Consider the following 24983-nt stretch of genomic DNA (forward strand, 5'->3'; position numbering starts at 1 on the left):
TGTGAAATCTGCGAAGTCTGCGTCTGAGTTGAGTTCAGATCCCAGCCTTCTTAAGCAGGGGCCCGGGAAAGTAGTGGACTGGGGGGGCGGGGTGGGGGGTGGGGGGGAGGCGATTTGGCGGCCAGGATCAGGGGCCGCGCGCGGAGCGACCCCCGCCGGCTCCCCGCAGGGCGAGTTGGAGGTCTGTGCCTTGGCGGGGTCTGAGAGATCTCCGAATTCCACGCTCGCCGGATCCAAATCCCCTCTTCGCGGGCCCGACAGCGTGGCATCGCCGGCGCTCCTCTGCCCGTCCGTTTGAAGATAAGATTTCGATACGGGGCCCTTTAGGTGCGCGGGCTCTGGTACCAGCTGCGCCGCGGCTGTCGGCCCCCGGCCGTAAGCCGGAATCACAGGAATGCGCTCCCTCTCAGAACTTCAGTCAATCGTGATACGAATCGCGGGCGTCTGTCTGTTTAAGACAATTAAGGACTTTAATCACGGGCACATAACTTGGAGGAACAATTAAGGATTCGGTCGCCTGTTTGCTGGTTTCGCTCTTTTCCATTTTGAATGCTGTTGGGCTTTTTTTGTTTCATGGTCTGGCATGATGATAATCAATATTATGATGTGACGCTTGATTGTTTTTTTTTTTTTTTTGGTTTGTTTGTTTTTAGTGTTTCTTAGATTTTTCTGTGGGTTTTTTTAGGATTACCTCATTTCAGTAAGAGCTCAGAGTTGTCACAGAGCCCATGTACTGTGGATTTGATGCACGAAAGACATAAACATTTATCGCGAGGGTTTTATTTTGCTGGACGCTTTTCCGTCACTTTCGCAGCCACAGTGGCCTGCAGTGCGTGGCACGTTTTTTCGACTGTGACATTTGTCAGTTTTTTTTTTTTTTTAATGCGATCACATCTTTTTCTTAACAGCTGCATCGAAAATGAAAAGGCTTCCATGGTAATCAGGATTTTTGCATTCTGAACTCAATATTCCCTTGATTTTTCCCTGTGGCTTTTTTTGGAGTTCAGATCTGTGCATAATGCCTTGTGATTGCGTGGCATTACCAAGGGTTTGAGAGGCAGACTTGGAGTCCAGCATCGCGCGGTGTTTCCGTACACAATGTGAATCATTCTGTCTCAGAGCTCATCACGGATGGAGCGTTGATTGCTTTTTGATACCCCTCCAACATGGACCTCGTCCTGCATACATCAGCCAATTAGATGGAGCTTGCAGTGTGTGCCTGCACAGACCCCACACTCATCAGAAAATCATGTCTCCGAGTGTTCCAACCTTACTTGCAAAGTCTGTTTGAAATCCGTCTTGTGCTGCACTTCAGAGTGGAGAAAAAATGGAATATTTAAGATTATATAAAAAAAAAATTCTTACAAAAAATCTTTTGCTTAGAAAAACCTTGTTTTTGGGGAATAAATCCTCAGTAGAACCGCGCATAGCTGGAAAACCCCTCATACGCATACATATACTATGCATATAAACCATTTCTCACTAGCGAAAGATGTGTGTGCTTGTTTGGCCTGGTGCCCTGATTGTCTGGTTTGCTGATAATTTGACGTGGTTTTATAGTAGCATGGCATAGATGTGTATCTTCCATCTGAGATCTGACATTGTGTGCCTTGTGGCATTTCATATTCAGATGCAAAAATGGCCATGCCAAATAGGCTACATTCAGGACGAACCTGCTGAAAAAGAAACAGAATCATTACACTGCTAAGTTTAGCTATCTGCCCCTAACATGTAGGAAAATGTAAGATGGTTTGTCAGGACTGTAAGGGGAAAATTCTTTCAGGAAAACTGGCTCTGAGAGCAGAGCTCCCTCCCTTGTTTCAAGCTTGAAAAAACAGTATATGTACTCCGGAATCCAAGGGAGGTTGCGCTCCTCGAACGCTCCCCTTATTTTGCTGTGTCACTGCTACTTATGTTTGACATGCACTAACGGACATGAAATTCCCTCCCACACCAAACTTCACCGAAACACTTGGGTACACTTCATGAGAATCAAGGTAGGTACTACTGAGTCAGAATGCAAATAAGCCTTTAATTAAAGCAGGGCATATCAGAATGGAGGTGAGTAACTTAATTAGGCAGCACAAATTAGTGAATAATATCACTGGGCACACTTTAATTACATTATTATAGTGTTTTTTTACTCTGGATGTGTGACTTTGGATAAAAACTTAAAATTTCCTGTCATCCTAAACCATAATGTTCATGGGACACGTTTATTTTATTTATTAAATCGGGGTCTCCAGGACAACTGATTAGCATTTGACAGTATTTCTCACAGACAGGTTCAGCAGGAGAGGCACAGAACATTGTGCACTGTTTGAAGTAATAACCTGTTAGTAAGTGCCCACTGGATCTCCAGTGTACAGAATGTTCTGGTGTTGAACATACATCTACAGTTAATGAGAAGGCAAGCTGCAAAAAGATCACACCGCCGTATCTTCACGTAATCTGGCCGTAGATCTTAATTCCAATAAAGTGTTATTTTAGAGAACAAGCCAGATGCAAACAACACTCCACGGAAATTTCTCCAGCCACACTTTATTGAATATCATTTTAGATAAGAAATGTAATCCTTTCAGTGAGATGATGCATATTGACCAGCTTCTATTTTTATCGATAATAGCGAGTGGGGCTTGAGACGCAAAAAAGAGGGAATAACGATTTGTGTGCTGTGATCGGTCCGAGAGAGAGCCGTTTCTGAGATTAAGCCATGGCAAAACTTTCCCCTGTAAAAAAAGGGAACCAAAGTCGAGCGGGAAATCTTTTAAGCGACAGAACTTCAAACGTGAATCCGCTCTTGGACTTTTGTTTTTAATACTTTTTTGTAAGGTAAAAGCAATACAGAAGAATATGCTCTTCTACAAAGAGATTTAACAAGATGCATTCTAAAATCATGCATTACATAATATTATATTTACAAAATTGTATGTATTTGCGAGTAAACATTATAATTAAACTGGATAAAAATAAATGCTGTAGTTTTGTTCCAACTAGTCATTCGGCTATCTTAATTCACATTGCTTGTTAGCCTTTTCATCAGTAGCTCAATATGTCTCCCTTGTTAGCCTGATTGTCTGGTGTGCTCCTATTTTGACAGTTTTATTTGTAGGGCAAAGATACTTATCGGTCAAGCTGACATTGCTTGCTTTGTGGTATTTTGCATTCAAGAGAAGAAAAAAATATATATCGCAGATGTTAACAATCATATCATTACGGTACAACCATGCCCAACCTTAAGACATGGGACAGAGGTTTGAATTTGATTGTTGTGTAAGAACCAGAGCAGCAGCATTAGTTATCTTGTCTTGGTTTGTGTTTATCTTTGAGCGTTAATCCACTGAGAGAAGAGGAGAGGGGAGAAAAAAGATTTTAGCTCTACTTTTCATTTAGCATTAAAGAAAAGAACTTCATTACTTTTACCTCAATTATACTTCAACCGGTTTTATTTAACTGTTTCATAATTTGACTGGAAATAGCATGCAAATGACATATAGCGAGAGAGAGATTAGGGGCGGTGAGTTAATTTCTCTGTGGGTGACTGGGCATCTGTATGGTGCCGCCTTTGCCAGGGAAAGTTGATTTCCATCCACTGGCTCGGCCTGTAAGGGGTGTAGCAGCATCTGAGCCTACTGAATTTGTAGCCACTGTGGGCGTTGCATGTGCATATTGTAAGAGTTCCACCTTTTATGGTCTGATTCACAATAGGGTGAGTGAGCCAGTCCTTTAGGTTATGTGAAGTGTAGACTTGGATCTGATAATTATTCAAAATACTTTAACCCATTAGACATTGACCAAATCCCTGAAAATTACTCTTTTTTCTACTTTTTTTTGAAAAATCTATTGTCACCAATATTCAGAAGAAAGTTCCTTTATCATATAGGGTTTGGAACTTTTTTGTTGTTGTAAATTTCAGGGATCTGCCAGATTGTTTTCAGATTTTACCAACTACAAAAGAGTATTTCCAACTTGCAAATGGCTGAAGTCTGGGTTTAAAGACCCCAAACATATGGAGCATCTACACATATATGTGTGGATATACCTCATGTGTATGTATCTGTGAATATACCCCATGTGTATACATGTGTGGATATACCCTATGTGTGTGTATATGTGTGGATATACCCCATATGTGTGGATATACTGGATATACCTCATGTGTATACATGTGGGGATATATCCCATGCGTGTATACATGTGTAGATGTGTTTATATCACCAGTATTTAACCTTTTCCAGTCTGATTCACAATGTTATTAAGAACATGGCCATCAAGGTTGGCTGTGGGGCTGTCATAGTGTACAGAGAGGTCCCTGTTTGCATAAGCATATGGAAGTTTTCTGTCAGAAATGGAAAAATATCATGACAAAGACCATAAATTTACTTAAAGAAATCATACTAAAACTAAAGTTTGAAAGACTAAACCTGGGGGGAAATGACTGGGGAAAAGATTGAAAGAAAAATAAAATGAAATCTGAAAAAGTTATTGAACATAAGGAAATGGAGGTTCATAGCAGAACATTGTTTTATTGCCTTTAAAGAGTTGACCTTTACAAAATCTCGCTATTGATGAGGCTGAAGGGTGATTTTCCTGAGCTCAGTGAGCATGGCTGCTGATTGGCCCGTGCTCGCCCACGCAGATGCAGTTTCGCAGAGATGAGAGAAGTCTGAGAACCGGGTCACCCGGGCTGCACCGTTCGGGTTCGACCGCCGAAGCATGCTCGTTTCTTTTCTTTTTTTTTTTCCTCCGATATGTATGGAGTCACAAGCTGCTTCTTTTCACCTGACAGCCAGGAGTTTCACTGGGAGAGCGTAACGCGTGCGGAGGTTCACGCTATTTCCCCCAGATGACGAACCAGTAGGAGTCGCTAATGCAACGATCAGGGCTCATACCCTCACCGGCTTCCCACCCGCGAACACTGCCAACTGTGTTCGTAGGAACGTCTGACCAAGCCGGAAGTACCGCTGCCGGGGATTGAACTCTACACTACCCAGACGGCTCTGAAGCATGCTCATTTCCTTCTGTCAGTCAGACCTCGTATCCAGGAAGTTAGGTGGTGCCATCCGGCAGGTTACATTGTGTAGGAACAACCATAATATCTTGGTAATGTCATGTTTGAGCTGATCTTAAAGGATAAGTTCATGCGTAAGCAATTCAAATGTATGGCAGAAACAACTGATGAGAAATACTAACAGGATCAGGAACAGAACAGTAGCATAAGACAAAAGTTTCTCAGCTCTTCAGTCTCTACCATAAAAATATTGTTTTTTCAATTATTTTAAATATAGTCAAGAGTTTATTATGCATTTCTATAGAAGAGTTTTATAAAAGAGATTGAAGCTGTTCCTTATCTATTTACTTTCACGGATCCTGGTTTTGTACCTGTGGCAATTGTTTCTGCGAACTTAAACTTTTATATCCATTGAAAAGTAAACTTAATTTAAAATTCAAAAACAAATATGAATATATCCAAGCTAACAGTTGCAGACATTGTTAAACATGCTTTTGTTTTAACTAGAGTTCTCTATAGTCCACTGTAAGATCGTAGAATTTCATTCAAAATTAATAGCTGAAGTTACTTAAAAAAAAGTTGCTTCCTGTTGCTCAAAGAAAAACATGGATTAAATGTCTGTATTCTTTCCAGTGATCTCACTTAGTATATAACTGATGCATATGTACAATGCCAGTTATTGTTATTTGCAAATTGGAGAGACAATATTGTGTGTAGTCAGCTTTAAGAATATTACTAAAAATGTATTAGTCAATGTATTATATCAGTAAACACCAGACAAATACGTCCATATCAGTGTGAATTTCTGAGCAAATGCTGCCATATTGATATTTTTCTCCACTGCTTGCAAAAAATGGAAATGTATGTGCTGAATTTCCTTTAAAGAGTAACTTGAAAGAAATTAGCCCGGGTCCTACAAAACTCTGCCTACTGCTGATAATTCAGCTTTAACTGCCTGTTTGGTCTTTGTTGTCTGGTTTTCTTTTTAAATAACAGTTACTGTGCAGTTGCTCTTTACCACTGCTACACTGGGTTGTTATTATCATATTGTATAGGCTGCATCTTCAAAAGTTTCAGGTGTGAGTTACGTTAGTTTCTATCTTTCACTTTGAGAGCCAACATAAGGAAGAAATGTAGTCTTAGGCCCCGATTCAACCTCATTTGAATGTGTTTGTTCCTTAGAGCCACAAATTTAAGCCATTTTTGCTTTTTTATGGAAAAAATTGAACTTGTCACATAACTTATTTGGAAATGGTGCAAACGTGTCTTTTTTATATATCCGTTATTTAAAATTGAAAATGGATCACTTTGTTTTTAACTTTAAACCAGGTCTGTACAGTGGCTCTAAATCGAAACTGTGTGAACTGGGTGCGATTTGGAGCCAACAGCGGCCTGGTGTTGCCATTGCCGCACTCCACTATTAAACAGAGCACCAGACTGTGACATGAGGGAGAGACAGATGCCCCCGAAATGTCCCTGCTGGGGTGCGATCTCACGCCGAAGCAGACGTCCGCGCAGATCCTGGACTCCCATGTTTGAAATTTTGACAGCAGCCGATCTCCCACTCTTGGAGAGGCATGTGTGTCAGGCCTTTGCCAGGAGCGCAGGGCTGCTTGGTAGGCCAGCCGTAACTCCAGAAACACCTCGAAACCGTCAGCTCAACTTCTGAGGACGGTTCTGCCGGTGCTGTTTAACCCCGTACTGAATGCGGTGCGGTTTTAAGAGGAGTGTATCGGTCTCACGAAGAGGAGGATTTAATCGACATTTGTCTTTAACTTTTTACTTTTTTATTTTTACTGGGAACACAGCTGTTGAACTTGCCACTCTGTTTGTGTAGACAAAACATTGCATTGACAGCAATGGTCAGTCACTGTGAAACAAATCTGGGCCTTATACCTTCGTGCAAGAGGGCAAGCGAGAGGCATCTTTTGCGTCTTGCGCTACATTAAATTGCTAGTGAAATCTGATAGTGAGATTTGTGGCACTACAGTCTTCGCACTGGGCATTTCCTGTGGTTTGTGGCCCCCGGCTTGCCGTAGATCGCGCTGAATTAAGAGAAGCGGCACGACAAATTCCAGGCAATTGCTTCCTGTTAAACTGGCACGTCTTTACGGATTTAAAGCGCAGAGCGCTACTCCTAATACCATTATCCTCTCAGCCCTCGGAAAGAACATTCCCTTTCACCATCCGAAACCGCAGCGGGGAGAGGCAGACTGGGAGCCTGTCTCAGTTGCATAGACCCCGCGTTATCAGCGCCAGATGCAGGTTGACTTCAGAGTTTCAATGGAAGGTAAAGAGAGGAGAAATTAATGAGTCCCATAAAGGCTTACAGGATAAATAATTAGGGAACGGCGGAAAGATCCGTCCACAAAAAATATACATATATATATATAAATAAATAAATGCAAAAATCCCTGTGGAAAGTTTCCACTGCTTGTCGGGAAATGCCACTGATGTTATTGAGATGCACGCTTCTTTTTCTTCTTCTTCTCTTTGTTTATTTGAAGATTTTTTTTGGAAAGGATTTTGCCTCTTTACTTTGCTACTTGCATTGAACTCTGCATGACCTTGATACTGCCACTTACAGTATAATTGATGGGAGAAATGATACACCACAACAATGGGACATCAAGTAAAAGACAGGAAATTGAGACTGAATTAGTAAGATTCTGGATAGTGCATCCACAGAATCGACTAGATCTGTATAAAACTAGACGCAGCAAGCCTATATTTGGGAGACCTGGGCTTTAATGGCAATGGCCGTGGTCTGTTTTAAGTCACATGATGTGGGTTTAAGAGCTGCCCTTGATAAGGTCACTTTCAGAAAAGGCGGGAAAGCTACAGCTTGTTATTTAATTCTGAAGCACCCACATATTTATGGAAGTGATTTGCATTTTCACTTGACCTCTGTCAGGGAATCCCTTTCACACTTTTGGGAGGTCCCAGCATGGTAAATGCATGGGTGCTTCATACCTAATAACTGGAGAAGATTACCTGAGACCCTCCTGCTTTATTTTAGAGTATAGTGTGTATTTCTACTGAGAGACAGGTTAACAACAGGGTGTTGAAAATAGCAAAATAAACATTTTATGCCACCAATCCACTTAATAAAGCATTTTTGATCTCATAATCTTTTAAAATTTGAATGATTGAATGATGTTTTTTCTATGTATAAATATGTATGTGTGTGTGTGTGTGCTTGTGTGTGTAATGCATTTCAGCCAGGCAAATCTTTGTGCTTGCGGTGACAAAGTTAAACATTCAGCGAATACGTTTTATTGATTATTCTTGAACACTTTTGACGTCTCCTTATTTTAATGCTTCGGAAGTCTGATTCAAATGTCATTCCTTAACACCGTAGGACGTTCAGCCTTAATGTACAGCATGTTCAATAGGAGTGTTTACATGAGGTGTGTCCCTTGGGATTCCGTATTATTGTTGTCTTACTGTACTGAGCGGTACCATGCTCATTGTTCTAATGCTCCACTGACAGATTTTAAAGAGGAGCGAATTCTCTGAAAGACTCCCATTATCCTCAAGTCTTTGATCGCTATTCATGTTCCTGCACTAGGTAATCTTCTCCTCTAATCTCAGTCAGAGATATAAATAAACAAGCACGGTTCTAAATGAGAGAGAAAGCACATCGGTGAACATTGGGGGGGATTATGGTAATGTGGGGATAAGTAGAGGTGTTTAATACATGCCATTTTTAATAAGAAAAGTAACTTCCTGGGAAAATAACTGATAAATTCTGGAGCCATGCACCATGTGTTTAGACAAAAATGAGATTATGAATGTCAAAAATGGTAATTTGCTAATTTGATAAAAAAATAAAATCGTAATTTTCTAATTGGTATGCATGACCATTGCATTTTAATAGCTCCTATCCTTACAGTAGCAGGGCTGTATAACAGGAATCATGCAGTCTTAAGATTAAAAGACATTTGGCACACTTGGAAAAATGAATGGAATATATGAATTTTGAATCCCTGAAAGCAATAAATCATAAGTAATACAGTTTATTACCATGCTTTGATTGACAGCATGGTAATAAATTGTTTTTATTTCTTGCTTCCTCTTAATTGAATAACTATTTAACGTAGAGGCCTGGATTCTATCACCATTTGTTCATTGGCTTGAAAAATACATGGAAATGTTCATGTAAAGACTATTTTTATCATTAAGTTATGACCTCTTGCCATGCACTGAACTTGCAACCATGAGTAGAAGTTACAGACAGCCTGCTTACATTAACGCCTGTCAGGCTAACTAAAGTATGCAATGTTTGCTGAGATTCTTTAGCATATAATCAGCACTGTGTGCCATACCCGAAGAAACCCGTTAATTGATTTCAGAACAATAAAAGAGAGTTTTTCTCTTCGGTGAGCTTCACGCAGTAATCATGTCGTATTTTATATGCAAATGAAAAGGAAAGCTACAAGGACTTTATATAGTTGTAGTCGCCGGTGGCTTCCCTTTTGACACGGAGCATTACAAAGGGAAGGGAAATTCATCCCGTATACCTGATCCATAAAACCCTCTTTGAAATGGATTGCTGGTGCCGGTCCAGCCTGGCTCGGGCGGTGGCGATTGATGGCACGGCACGCGGGCACAGGGAGGCTTGGCCCAGGCTGGGCGGTGCTGGGCCATATCAGTGGGCGCTTGCCCGTCCTCGGGGACCTCCTAAGCCATGCCGTCTGAAGCCCAAGCGCTGGCGTTGGCAGCACATGTGGGCATGCGAGGGTCTCATTTCAGTGGAAGCGGAGCCCGATGCTATCGCCGCGGGCTGCGAGGCGAGGAGAGTCGGCAGCCTGACCCAAAATCGCCGCGCTTTCCACAGATCCCTTTCAGGAGGCCTAAAAGCAGAGCCGATGCCCGGTAATCTCTGGCACGATTTTGCCGTAGGTTTTTTTATTCAAGTTTTTAAAAAAAATGTTTCCCCCCCCTCCCCCCGTAATTTTAGCTGCAAATTCAATCAAAATGCAAAGCGGTTCGCCGTTGACTTTGTCTTACCTGTTTATAGCCGTGTAGTTTGGGGTTTTACTTCAACGGGATACTTTAACAAGATTCTGCGGTCCATGTAAAAAAAAAGTTATTTCTGTAAATGTGCAGTTCAAACGCATGACCAGATTGATGCTGTTTTGCTTTGATTGAATCACCCCCCGAATCACGTGTGTGTGGGCAGAATCAGAAAACCACTACCCTTCCAGAAAAGTTTCTTGTAGATGAGTCATTTAGCAGCTGGCTAACGAAATGTCCTCTGACAAGAAGTTGAAAAGAACGTAGCTGTTTTAGCTTAGCGGGAAAAAAACAGCTCAGAAGGGGGACTGGGGAAGGTTGAGGATCAAGCTGTTAAACCCGGTCAAATCCAAAGGTAACAAATGCATTATATTCACTGAACTGCAGGTGTGAGGCTTTGCTGGCAGTACATATCTTTCGTCTCTCATTATCTTTATTTTCTTATTATTTTAAATGGCCGGATTTTTTTTTTTTTTTTTTTTTCACCAGCAGCTTTTTTGATATCCATTTAGATTGGGGCTTCATTAAAAAACCTCAGACAATAGAGTGACTTCTAATTAAGAAGTGCCGCATCTGGCCTCTGGCACCCTATCCCGTTGTTCCATCTATTTTGCTGGGGAGAATTCATTTGTTTCTTAATTAAGAAAAACACCAATAGCGTGAAAAATCTGCTTATGGTACCTGAATCCTAATTAGTTAAATAGTGAGGGGAAGGGGAAAACACATTCCAGTAGCCTTAGAAATGAACTCGGAGCTGATAAAAATGAACTAACTACCCTTGCATAAATCGAAGCTGGGGAGAGAGTGTACCATCATTATGGCTAAGACAATATGCAAACTATCTTCAAAGAAATCAAATTGCCGGAATGTTTTCATTTGCATGTATTAACCATTAACATAATGAGGAGAAGTGACATTGGACCCGGATTGTGTGTCTGTTCGGATTGATAACTCCGCCGCATCTGCAAATAGTCTCCCACAAAATTATGCCAGCAGTCAAATCAGCATTGAACTGTGGAGCATCACACCCCACCCCCCCCCCACACCCCCACACCCCCACACCCCCACACCCCCACCCCCCAACCCCCTTTTTTTTTTTATCAGACGCCTCGAACAAACCTGCTGCAGCGTTGAATCCGTGCCATCATTCTCTGACAGCCATCCCAAAACAGGAAAGGGGGCCTGGAGTCATTGTCTTTAAGCTGTGGTGTAAGGGGAGGGGGGAGTGGGGATGGTGGGCGGGGTTGCGAGGGGAACCTGGAGGACGTGTGTGCGGCTGGGGACGGACCCGGAGCCGGGCGCGCTCTCTCTCTCTCTATCTCCCCCCGAACACGAGCGCCGCACTTCCAGGACGCCGCGCGCTCACTTATCTGCCCCGCTAAGACTTCGCCCCGGCCCGGCGTCGGGCCCGGCGTCGGGCCGGCTGCGGGGCGGCGAGCCAGTGGCGGGACGCGTGCGCACGTTTTTCTGCACTGCTGGCATCATGCAAAACATTTCACTGTTTTAATATTCAAAATGATGCTTTTTTTTTACATGCCATTTCCGAGGATCAGGCTCTTAGGTCACATTATTCAATTAAGTGTCTGTTTAATACTGATACCAAAGCCGGGCCGTGGTGAGACTTATCACCTTTTTTGCAGATCGGCGTTCCCACAGAATGCCACCATAAAGATTGCCTCAGCTGTAATTAAAATGGCACAGGGACAAATTTGACGTCGACTGAGAAGCGCGGAAATGGGGGGAAAAAACGGGGGTTGAGAGCCACTGCTGCAATGCCGCGTCGTTGCGTTTAAAAAAGAAAAAAAACAAAATTTAACGTAGGGACGTATCTGAACTCGCCGTCGAGAAATGAGGCGGGAACGAACGCGGGTGTCACGTGACTCTTCAAAGTCCTTTGAAATTGCGTAATTTATTCTGCCCACCTGAAAACAGTCTTGGGGAAGGGGTGGGGGGGGGGGTGAAGGGGGAGAGGGAGGAGGAGGGGGAGGGGCAGGGGAGTGGAGGGGGGTCTGTGTAACAGGCCTGGTAATGTTTGCCAGAGTCTTGCGCAGGACCTGGTAGATACCGCGGATAATCTGTCACGGTGCTGACAGGCGCGGGGAAATGAGTTGGGCAGAGCCAGGCGGCGTGGGCACTCCAGGATGGCGCGGCGCTGCGTCTTTGGATGCCCTCATCCAGCGCCAGGCTGCCACAGTTGTGTGTTTGATGTGCGATTGGCGGGAGACGGGGACACGTGTGCCCCGCGTCTCGTGTGCGGACGCGTTCTTCAGCCGATCCGGAGTCGATGACGCACGACTCTCCTTTAGAAAAAAATAAATAAGTGGGAGGGTGGGGGGGGAATCAGACGAACCCAACCGACAGAGGGATGAGGAAATTAAAGAGGACTTTGGGTGCAGAAGAAAAAAAAAAAGAAAAAGGATTTCGGCAGAATGTTTTCAGGAAGGTTTTTTGGGGCTGTTGCCATTGTTATCGCTGATAAATAGCGATGTTTTTACCCCGGCGTACATTTCTGTGAAATGTGTGGAACGTAAAACCGCGCTAACGATTCCCTTAATGACGCGGATCTCGCTTTTCTCCCGATTCGAGTCTTAGCGGGGTGCGCGGCTTGGTTGCGTCTCATATCTGAATATTAAAGGGAGTTTCAAGCTCATCTGTAAATGTGATTTGCACATATCACACCGCTGCAGTCGCCAAGCCGCTTCGTTGCCGAGCTTCTGAGCGGAAAAGGGAGAGTGGAGAGGAGGGGGAAAAAAAGATGCACATATGGGTCGCTATTGATGTATTCCATTTCTGACCTAATTTAAATCCCTGCCAACAAGCTCATATGCATACTGTACATTCGCTAAATTAGAGTGTGTATACCCTGGCTTCTGCGGGAGACAGGTGTAAACAACACTGTTGTCATAATGCAGCACCAGTAAATATGATAATCGCGTCGCGTGGCGATGGAGCACAAAATAATTTGGACATCATTTTGATGCCTTGGGGCCCATGGGAATGGCCCCCAGAACGAAGGTGCCCATTGACATGCCGTACACGGCAGGATATAATTATGGCCGCCCGTCTTTGTTCCTCCGCAGCTTCCTCACAGAGCACTAGTAATTTGCTTGTAATGTGGAAGCATTTTGTAAAATGTAGACTGTGATATTTAGGTTTGGGTATTCTCGGCGGGTTTGATGGAAGGAGTCATAATGGAACAGCCTTTTGTTCCACTTTCAGTATCTCAGCTTGGTAAAAAAAAAAAAAAAAAAAAAACCTGCAGCACTAATACTCTTACTGCTAGTTCTGTTACTGGTGCTACTACCTGTGCTAACACTGCTACAGCTACTGCTTTTGCTAATACAACAATGTTGTTAAAACCTGACATTAATAGTAATAGACATTATTATTATTATTATTATTATTATTATTATTATCATATCCAATTATTTTTCTCAGATCTCAGTGGAGGCTCAGTGATCAGAATACAGTATATTTATTTTTGAAAAAAAAAAACAAAAACAATTTAATTATTTTAACTAAATTGAGTTAACTTACCTGTTTCTTATTCTTTTAATGTTTTTCACAAAATTCTTAGGCAGCACTTGTTTCCAGAACATATTTAGCCGCTGCATTTTTATATAGATTATAAATGTTGCACTAAATAAAGTATATTTTGATTATGTTCATATAGTTTGTATTGATAAATCATTATTAATAGTAATAGAATACTTAAAATTGATTTTTTTTAAAATAAAAAATAAATCAAGGTTGATATGTTGCCACGAATAACATTTCCCTGTGCTGGAACATCGTTAGGTGAATTCATACATTTTTGTCAAAAAATGAAGGAGATATTTGTGACCTTAAAAAGAAGAAGATGCTTGCTAAAAATAACCGACGTGGTTGGGTTCTGAAACGGTTGGTGAACACGATAACAATCCTCACCTTTGTAATGTCAGTATCACCGGGTCATGGCTCCCCCTGTACCTCTCACTTCTTCGGCATGTCAAGGCCTGGAACTGCTGAGCGGGATTGTCATTTCTGAAGGAATATTTTGACAGCACCTTCACTCCGAGTGTCTCCTTTTAAAGGTCAAAGTTATGCGACTTCCATTTAATGTGTGAACACTCGTTCCCTATGGAGCAGGTTCAACAGCCTTTTGAAATGGATCTGTTTCCTCCTTCCATTAAAAAGCCAGTTGTTTTTTTACAGAGCTAGACATGTAGACCTGTCACATCATGAACTGTGGGCTGTGCCTTCACTGTTTGAAGACCAATTAGAGAGCATATCATTTGTATAAATAATTTTCTTGGGCAGTAGGATTTCAAGATGTGTGTTTCCCTACAATGTTTACATTGCCTTCTTACATGAACCTTTGCATAAAGCTTATAGTAGTATTGTTTGCAGCATTCAGATTCCCTCATGGATGCTACTGTTTTATTCAAATGTCAGGTTTTTATTTGATGTTTTTTTCTTTTTAGATGTTTGTGTTTTATGTATTTTTAAATTGCTTGCAGAAACTGGTTTTCATTGTAAGAGCTCTTTCAAGTAAGAATCTAAAAGCACATTACATTTTTCTGTTCTGCCTTTTGGTAGTCCTTGAAATTCCTCAGAAGAAAGTTGTGTGAGGATCGAAAGAAGTGTAATGTTATGCAAAGTTAGGGACAAATTGCCACAGTGGTTGGATCAAACGCGTCCCCTCAGAGCAGTTGGCTTGCTTTGCTTTGCTCCTTGAACATCGTTTTATTCTTTGTCATGATGAGGGAGGTGTTTTGTGACTTCCTCCCAGCTGTTGTACAACAGTAAGAATCAATAAAGGTAATGACTTAGGAGAGAGTGAGTAATCCAGGAGGTCAGTGTTGACAGTGCAATTAGGACATTTGTCATTGTAACAGAGATTGTTTGCTGCCATGTTAAAGAAACAGTAATACTATACGTGAATGCCTCTTGGAACTCTGTTCCTCAGGGATGGTTGTACATCTCCCTCATGCAAACACTTCCAGAACAGTAGCAGAACAGTTCCATTCCCAGAGCCCTGACTGAGGCATGAGATTTCTGTGGAAAGAATGTAGGTTCTTGTGAGGGTAAGAGCCCAACATGATGTGAGGATATCAGGGCAACAGAAATAATCTAAATAATGAGAAAATAGATATATCGTACATTGTATTTTCAGAACACTTTCTAAATATAAACTATGCTGATATACAGTGAGCTCCATAATGCTTGGGACAAAGGAATAATCAAGCAATTCACATGTTGTTAAAATGCAGAATACCAGCTTTTGTTTACGGATGTGCACCATCATTTTTGGGACATAATGTTGTGTAAATGAAAGTTAGCCCTTTGCCCTGTATCCTTTGTATGCAATGACTGAACTTTGTGACCCATAGATATCACCAGAGTTTCCCTGAGTATCTTTGCTGGTGATGCTCTGCCAGGCCTGTACTGCAGCCATCTTCTGCTCCTGCTTGTTTTGGGGGCTGGATGCCTTAAGTTTTTTCTTCAGCATATGAAATGCATGTTCAATTAGATTCAGATTGGGTGAATGACTTAGTTGGTCAAGACTTTTCCAGTTTTTGTCTTCGAAAAACTCTCTGTGGCTTTCACAGTATGTTTGGGAACTTTGTCTTGCTGTAGAATGAAGTGCCCCCCAAAGAATTTGGAGGCATTTTCTTGAACCCAAGCAGACAGGATGCTTCTGCTGCTGCTATCAGCACTTACATCATTAATGAAGAAAAGCCAGTACCTGTGGCAGCCACAAATGCCCAAACCGTAACACCCCCACCACCATGTTTCAAGGAAGTGGGGGTGGGGATGCTTTGGATTTTGGGAAGTTCATTTTGGCATCCAGACTTTGCTCTTGTAAGTGAATCTTGAATCTTGGTCTCATCTGTCTTTTTTCCAACACCAAGACCATTTTCCAGAACTCTGCAGGCACTTTTAGATACTTCTTAGCAAACTGTAACCTGGGCATCCTCTTTTTGCAGCTAACTAGTAATATGCATCTTGCAATGTAGCCTCTGTGGTTCTGTTCCTGAAGTATTATGTGAACAGTAGTCACTGACACATATATGCCTGCCACCTGAGGAGTGTTTCTGATCTGTCAGACAGGTATTTGCAGGGTTTTCTTCATTATGGTGAGAATTCTTTGGTCAACAACTGTAGAGATCTTCCTTGCCATACTGGTCCTTTTGCGATTACTGAGCTCACCAGTAATCTTTCTTCTTAATGATGTTCCAAACAGTTGCTTTTGGTAAGCCTAATGTTTGCCTATATCGCTGACATTTTTTTTCTTATTTCTCAAGATTCTTATTGATTGCAAATATAAAATACTGGGGTATAGAGCCAAATCACGAAAAAATATGCCTTCTGTCCCAAACATTATGGAGCTCACCATATATTATTTTGTAAGGGTATTTAATAACTATATACTTATTAATATTTTTAGGATGTGGCCATGTGCCAGCAGGTAGATCAAAAAGGCCTTCAGTGCAAACACATCATTTCACACGAGTTGGCACACGCCCCTTTAGGCAGCCATCTTACTGTGTACTGCTGCTGTCCAATGAGAGCGAAGGAGCTTGGGTCTCTCCCAGTGTCTGTAAGACACTGGCACAATTCTAATCATTTAGCAAAAGCTTCGCATGACCAAGATCAAGAATTTTAAAAAGTCTCTCTCTGTTTTTAAAGGACAGTACTTTGAATGTCATTTGACAATTTCCTTTTAATTAGAACTAATTTACAGAAAGATGCCCACCAGCTAATCTTTACAGGATAATTAGCTTCTATTTTCTTTACTTTTAATTAAAAAGTGGAAAAGATTTAGCTGATCCATAAAGAATTGTTCTTTTGAAATGTTCATCAGACTTCACACTTCTTTTTGGCATTGGTAATATTTAGATCATATCGGCTGTGCAGTCTCCTCTGAGTTATAACACTGAATTTTTATCCGGGTATTAAGAAGTGGAACTATCAATAGTCAAAATAGGAACCAGAGGCAAATTAGAATTGAATTAATGATGAATTTCTTGCGAAAGAACCCCCACCCCAAGCCCCATCTTTTAACTTGAAAACGAAATTGACATCTTTAGATATATCCATTCCATAAATTCTTCCTTGATGGGAAATAAAACATGTTAATTTTGCTTTATGTGAGTCACTAATACATTTTTCTGAAGGCACCCTATTTATTTCCCTAAAAACTATTATCACGATTTGTAGAGGATTATTTATTAAAATGATTTATGTTTTTTGCAATAGAGGTAGTAACACTCTTGTTGCACTTGTTTTGCATCGAGTTGTCCAGAATGAATATTCTTGGCATCTTGGATTCAGTATGCAATAAGAGATAATGCAGTATGTATTGTGTAATTATATCTGTATATCTGTAATTATATCTCAAGTGAGGGAAATACTTGCCAAACAAACAAAAAAGCAAACTAATAAACAAAATATGTAAAAAAAAAAGGCGTACTTTAGATTCAGAATTATAGGTTCTACTTTTAAGTGTGTATTGAGCTGACACATCGGGAGGTACATTTAGCAGCAGGTGACCAGAGCTGGCTGCCTGTGGTAGGTGCTCATTTGATTCCTCCTGCTGAAACCAGTAGCAGAAGATGAATGCAGCCACTTAGCCATGATGGCTCCCAAGAGGAAACTAAGCCAATGATTTGATCTAAAGCAAAGGTTCAAGAGGGAAACAGGTTTATAACCCATTAATTACGCCTCTGAAAATTATGCTTTTATTTTTGCCCCAGCTTTGAACTGCTTTATACATGGATATATGTGTGATGCATTTATATGAATATGCAAATAACTATACAAGATGTCAGATCATCTGATATATTTTGTATTCTGTCAAATACATACCAAAGTATAATAAAATAATAATAATGACATTATTATTATTATTATTATTATTATTATTATTATTATTATTAGTAGTAGTAGTAGTAGTAGTAGTAGTATTATTACTATAAAATAAGACTATTTAAATATTTTAAAATCTCTACATAAGCTGCCTCCTCACTGCACGAGACAAACATTTTCCACTATAATAGCAAGTCTGCTCATTGTCTTCTTTTCTGTTTGAACCCCTCGCTCACCCAAGTCACTGCATCTGAATGCACGCGTGTCTTTCGTCGGTGCGTCACACTTGGAATGGGACCATGTGACTTGTATAAGATGTGCTGTTTCCTGTTGGATGTTTTTTGTGTGTGCAGAATGAAGTAAACCCAGTTATCCAGAGATGCTGGCATCTGCCGCAGGCCTACAGCCTGCAGGCAACACTTAGAGGTGCCTCCAGCATTTTAATGGGATAGTCAAATGCCAGAATGTTTTCATGCCATTCCAATTCAAATTAATTGGATAAAGAAGTAAGGGGAGACATTTTCCTTTCATATCCTCTCAAAAAAAGAGAAACAAATAAAAGTCAACTTAACAAGCTATGTCACATTCAAGTAAAATTTAAAGTTTTTAATTTATGCAGTTTTGTTAGCGCTCACTTTTTAGCCCTGAAAAACTAGGCCAGTGACCAAACAATTTGTTTATCTGCCTTCAGTGAAAGAGTTCTGCTGTAGAGAAAATTTAAAGGGTGTTTTCAATCCTCAATATTGTGACTTTTCCCTTTAATTTGTTAAAATACTGGACATGTACAGCATTACCATACATGTAATACGAAGACATACTTGGGTGACTTATGGGGAAATTCTCGATGGAAAAAATCATTCTTCTGTGTAATGCAATTAATTGTCTTGATGTTCGAGTATGTATGGGCTTAGTGAATGACATTATAAAAGTAACAATATCAAAAACAGAAAAATGTACTGTAAAGAATTTAAAGAGTACTATTCAATCTCTCTCTTTTCAATGAATTTTTTTGTTTACCTTTTTTTTTACCATGTTACCATCTCTGGTCAGTAACTGTTTAGCCGTTTGTGTCGTGAATCAGCTGTAGCCTATTGCAGGTTAGTCTTCACCAAACAGTCGCTGCTGTCATCATTCGAGGAACCCTTCCGCTCTTCCAGAGGGGCGTGTTCAGTCATCGCTGGATTAACTCCTCCTTTTTCCGCTGCAGTTTACCGAGTCTTTTGGATTTATGCTGCCGAGTTTTTTGAAACAGTTTGTTGACTGTTGATTGTAAGTGCCTGAATTTAGGAACGCAGCCATTTCTAATCACCAGAATTACATTGCTTAGCAACCGGAAAATCAAGTTAAACAATGCCGGCGCTTATTCTCGGTCACAGGAATCCGCTCTGAGAGCACATCAATCTCTGCCGATGCCGTTCCATCCTGCTCCGTGCACGCACAAACAAAATGAAGGATTCGCAAATATACGGATATACAAATGGTAATTTCCTCCTGACTAATGTTGCGACATTAGCTTCATATTTAGTCTGATCACAGTGTGTAAAACTGGAGAACAGTCTCTTGTATCTCAGACACGGTGAAGTATTTCAAATATTATCCTTTGCAGGTTCCTGAAAATAAAAACATCTGTGCCAATAATGGCTAGACTGTTGTTTGTGTCATTGCCACTATATCTGAAACCAGACAAAGGAGGACTGGTGTTTTTGTCTCTTAGTTACTTAATTAGGGTGCTGTGTATTTAGTGCTAGGATTAAAATGTATTTAATCATTTGTGCCTGTTAAAAACTTTTTTAAATATAGAACAAAGAGAAAAGGTTCAATCTTTTTTACTTACCATAGTACAGTTTGCAAACCTTTTATTTTTCCAAAGCCTCACAGTTCCCTGTAACAGGGGCTGACAGGTCCAGCTTTTTCTTTTTTTTTTTACTCCAGGAGTCATGTGGCCATCCTCTGAAAGTTGCAGAGCTGTTTGTGTGTCAGTGCTGGAGGAAGTCAGAAGGCAGGGTTCCAGCCTGGCGTGTTGAGCCCTACGCTACACACAAAGTTGGCAGGGCCCTTTGCTGGAGCGGGTTTGACCAAAAAGGGTACTGGGCCATGTCACGCATTCCTGTATGATCTCAGGTGCTGGGATTTATCCCCAGGCCAGCCCGGTCACATTTCCAATGGCCAGCCAGATTTTTTTATTTTTTTTTATTAAAAAAAATAAAAACACCATAGGTAGGAGCAAAATGATTTCCATGCACATAGAGATCGGCTGCTTTGTTCTGTCACATTCAATTACCTCACCTCTAATTAGGAGCTATAGAGAAGGCCCGGTTTGTGATCCGGACATCACACTGTGTAGCCCGCTGATAATGCGCGGTGTCGCTATCAGAGCTCGACCACAAGCTCCCTGCAATGCGGTGGGGTAGAAACGCCAGGCATGAAATTAGCAGTCGCTCAAACCGGGCCTGCTCGTTTGTCTCGCCGTTTATTTTTCTGCCAGTTTGGTGGAACGTTTATTATTGCACGTGTGTGTGTGTGTGTGTGTTTGTGCATGCGTGCGGGCATGGGTGTGTGTGTGTGTGTGTGTGTGTGTGCAAGTGTGTGTGGACATTTTCTCAAGGTAACGTGTAATATGTCTTCTCATCACAAGCTGATTTCAGATGGGGGAATGTACTATAACGATGTTTTGTTAATTTTTGTGACACATTTTTGTATTCAAATCATTATCTGCTTTTGAAGTCCTTTTTCTGAAGGGAAGGCCACATGACCGCATCTTCTCTTCATTCAGAAAATCCATCGGCGTGGTGTGTGTACACACTGTTCTAACCGACATCTGCCGTCGAGCCCCCCGTTCCCAACGCTCTCCCAGACGTTAAGGCTCTCTCCCGCTGCTAAAACCGGATCCGTATCTGACGCGGGGCACGGTGTGAACAAAGGGCGGCCCGTAATCACGATCCCGTTCAACCACCAACGTCTCTATTAGCGCCCGCTCCCGAATTAGTGTTTGGACAGGGCAGAAATGTCCTCCCCAGCTGAGCGTTCGGAGCGAGATGGAGTGAAACGATACAGCCCCTAGCAGGGCAGAGCTACGGTGGGCACAGACAATGCCTGCGTGCCGAGACACACAGATACCCCGGACCGGGCGTGTGACGACCCGGGGGGGGGGGGCTGGAGTGGAGCCTGCTGCTCTTTCTCTGGGGGAGGCTAGGGAGTGCAGGTATTCTCAGCCAATCGTTTCGCTGCCCGTCAGCCCTGTTTTTGTCCTCAAAGAGATGCACGTGCGAGCGCATTCACTGTTTGTTAATACTCTTTTTTTAGGTCAGTGGATCAGCGGTGATCGGGCTCCGCGGGAAACGGTTCAGAGGCGCGAGGCTGGACGCGCCGTTCCGCGTTTCGCCACGTGGCGGCGTGGCGGTCAGGCGGAATTTTTGTTTGGGCCGAGCCGCCGCCCTCTGCGAGGCCGTTCGGTCTGCATTCGCTCTCGTCGATGAGGAAGTTTGTGTTTCTGGCTCAAAGGCGCACTCTGCTCGCGCCGAGCCCGATCGCGTATCGTTTTTCGGGCGTCTGCGCGCTAACGTCGAAAATGGGGGCGATGACCCGGCGCTAATGGCGCTGAAGAGACCCAGTGTTGGGGGGGGGGGGCGGGGGCGGGTGGCGGGTGGCGGGCGTGGGGGGGTGATAAGGAAGCAGGAGAGCATGCATTCCTCCAGACCATTCGTCTCCCCTTATAGAAATGCACCAACATTCATTGGTCATATGTAGTGAATGTGACAGGGTTTTAAACAGTACACAACTAAATATAGCGGAGACGCCACTATCAGAAAATGAGTTAGGAGTGCGGTGCTAGTCGTTTAGAAAGTCATTATTCTTATCATTGCTGTCTCTGAAATTATTTCAGCTCTCTTCATGCAATGAATACTGTATAATAAACTAAACATGTGGAGAGGGATCTAACTTCAGTAATCTGCACAGGTTCCCAGGGAAATGGCCATCAAAACAACACTGATGCTTCTTAGAACTGTTCCAAAGGACCGTGCATTGTTTACCGTCGACCATCGGTTTCTGCACTGATGTGCATGGTCTTCTAAAGGGTTCCCTAAAGAAACCCGGCCAAGCAGCACGCTTGACATGCTGTCCGCGACTTCCATCTTGAATTCGTCTTTGCGTTGCGTTGCAGCTGTTGTGCAAATCACGCTCCTGCACGGTGCAAAATCATGTTCATTTGAAGCATGTGCAATGGGGGTTGTGAACTGGGGCTACGTGAGCATGATGATCTGATTAGTATATGTATACGTATACAAACATATGCTTCCCCACGTTTATGAAATCCTCAGTTGTATCGAAACAGTTTCTTTTTTAAAAAAAAATCCCACCCAGCAATCTCCTCTGATATTCTGATGTTTATCTCGAAACATCATTTTAAGCACCAGCGGACATATTGAGTCACTTCAGGATTCGCCTGGTTCCTTCTGAAAAGCGCTACACGGCGGGAGATAAACATCACACACAAAAAAAAAAAAAGAAAACTGTATCCTAATTTAAAGCCTCGCTCTCCCTTCACAGTGTCTATTAGGGATCGGGCGCGCTAATTCTTTTCATGTGCGGCGCGCCCGCCGATGTAGTGCCCTACAAAGGAGTCATTTATGAGGCTAATGAAAAGAGCGAGCGGTTTGCGGAGATCAGGGGGTCTTTTGCGAGACCGCGGCGGGAATAAAGAGAAACCAGGGGCGCGTGCACGCCCGAGTTTTTTTGAACTGAAATTATTGCTTTATTAGGGCTGAGGGGCCTCGCTCGCGTCACAATGGAACAAACACGCGGGAAAGGCGCTCGCAGGATATCGGCGCGCCCATTCTAGTCTGAGCGCAAATACGCTACCGCGAGAGGCTGCGCGGTCGGTGCAGCTCATGTGTGACAGAGTGGAATCAAGGGCGCTCGTTCCGAGCGTCAGAGACAGCTAGCGCGATCGTTCGTCTCGTTTGTAAAAAAAAAAAAGAATGTCGAATCTCGGACAAAAAGAGCTCTGAGGAGAATAAATAGCACGGTGGAGTCTGCCTGAGTGTGTGTGTGTTTTGAAATTGAACCACTCTTAAATTTGGACCTGTACTAATTCTTTAAAATGCTTCTTTTTTGGAAAACATTGGAGGTTATTTTTTTGTATTTTCGGATGGAAGGTGTGTGGAGATCATTTTAATATAATTTAAATGCAGGGTGAAACATTTTCGTAACTAATACAATTCAGGTAGCAGTAATTCCATCAACGCCCTTGATTGAAGCAAAATAGTAATATGCAAATACCAAAAAAGATGTACAGCTACAAGCGAAACTCTGAAATCATTTAGATTTAAAGAAATAATATTGCACAGAGGGGGAAAAAATTAATCACACAGAAAAATGTCTCCTTTAAGATTGCACTGGTGTATTACCTGGGGGCATGGAATGTAAATGAAAAATCAACATTGTACCCTCTGATAAGGCTAACAAATTAATAAGAGTATTTTCTTTCTACCTCCTGTGCCGGTGCTCTTGTGAAAAGTCATGAGGCACTCGGAGTGGAACTTTTGTCGCTTGGATTTGATTCGTACTAGAATTCCATGTGGCAATACAACACAAGATTAATTAAGGGAGCTCACTCAAAAATTGGAAAAATGGAACTGGAATCCCGGCACGTTCTCCTTTCTCAATGGCAAGGTCCAACAGAATGGATATTCAATAAGGAAACCGCTCTGATTCGAGTCGTCTTGCACTGAAGCAGAAACAGACAACCTTTCAGCAAGCAACATGACCTTCACGGGAGGAGGCTGATAAAGTTTATTTTACTTGATGATGAATTGACACATTTTTGACATCTGTTGAATTTGTGACACTCAGATTCATGGCCTTGTGACAAGTAACAGGTAATGAGATAACAGCCTTGACCTTGGAATAGCATCTTCAGAAAAAATCTCAATTCAGTGAGTGCTTTGACGCCCTTCCATTTTGTGTGTGTTATGGGTTGAGGTTATAAGTACAAATTTAGAAAACTGGTCAAACGGTTATCTGTGGTGAGGGCTGTTGAACTCTTTCGGTATGTGAGTATAATTGTAGGAATGCATCTGGCTGGGAAAGCTGAACATGAATTTCAGTATGTATATGTGCCTGTGTAATATGTATATATGTGTATATACATGTTTCCTGGTAATGTATGCACTGTGCGTAGAATGAGATTTTTATAATTCTGCATCAGTTAATCCCCATAGTTTCTACTCTGCTGTTTTAAAGCAGGGGGTAATGAAGAAATAGCCATTCTTTTGTCTACAGTATGCTTGCAGGACAGATTTATAGTTCAGGAGGAAGAAAAACAGGAAGTGGAGGTGGCGTGTGTGTGTGTGTGTGTATGCATGTGTCTGTCTATCTTTACGTGTGTGTGCGCACAGAGGAAAGAGCTGGGCATTGTGTGGATGTGAACTGTGCTGTCCACTCCCCCTCCCCTCCCCCTTCGCTCCCCTCCCCCCTCACCCACTCTCAGCTGCCAACAGTCTGAACTCAGTTGTCTCTGACAGGAGAATGGAGGGCCTCAAAAGCAGGTCTGTGTGGCCCCCAATCACGCTCTGTCCTTCACAAGTCAGTTGTGTGTGGTACCTTAGCGATTCTTCATTTTGAGCAGCTACCCCAATTTCAAATTAACTGCTGTCTTATTCGAAACAATGCTATTCCCATCCACTGTCAGCAAATAAGCCAAATGTTCCCCACTCGAGGCTTGAACAGTCATATCCTTCCATGGATTTAAACCCATGACCTTCAGGTTATGCATGCCTCTGCACGCATCTCTTGAGTGAACTTGCTCTTTTCTCAGGGCCCCTAGAGGATGGTCTGGAGGAGGAAGAGGAGGAGTGCGTCTCCGAGGAGAATGAGCTCCTGGCCAAAGACGAGTTCTCCGTGGAGGAGAACTTCTCCGCGGACTTTGAACCCGAAAACCTGAGCTGTGAAGACATGGAGTACTTCTGCAACAAAGGTTAGCCCCCTAGCCCCGCCTCATCCAGATTAATATATCTGTATGCGTGTTTGAATCAGCTTTTCCTATTTCTGCCTTCAGCCAGCCCAGTTACACACTGAAAGGTGCCATGGCATTATTTGAACA

The 24983-nt window shown here is 42.3% G+C and overlaps 1 protein-coding gene across 1 annotated transcript in view; it reads left to right on the plus strand.

The window, feature by feature from the left end:
- Positions 1 to 24983, plus strand: part of zfpm2a (zinc finger protein, FOG family member 2a) — a 149293-nt gene that overhangs the window by 16677 nt on the left and 107633 nt on the right. Inside the window, exon 2 of the mRNA XM_035383917.1 lies at positions 24699 to 24857. Coding sequence (XP_035239808.1) covers positions 24699 to 24857 — 159 coding nt within the window. The remainder of the gene's footprint in view (positions 1 to 24698; positions 24858 to 24983) is intronic.

This window comes from Anguilla anguilla, chromosome 1 (genome assembly GCF_013347855.1).
Source record: "Anguilla anguilla isolate fAngAng1 chromosome 1, fAngAng1.pri, whole genome shotgun sequence".
NCBI classification, from domain to species: domain Eukaryota; kingdom Metazoa; phylum Chordata; class Actinopteri; order Anguilliformes; family Anguillidae; genus Anguilla; species Anguilla anguilla.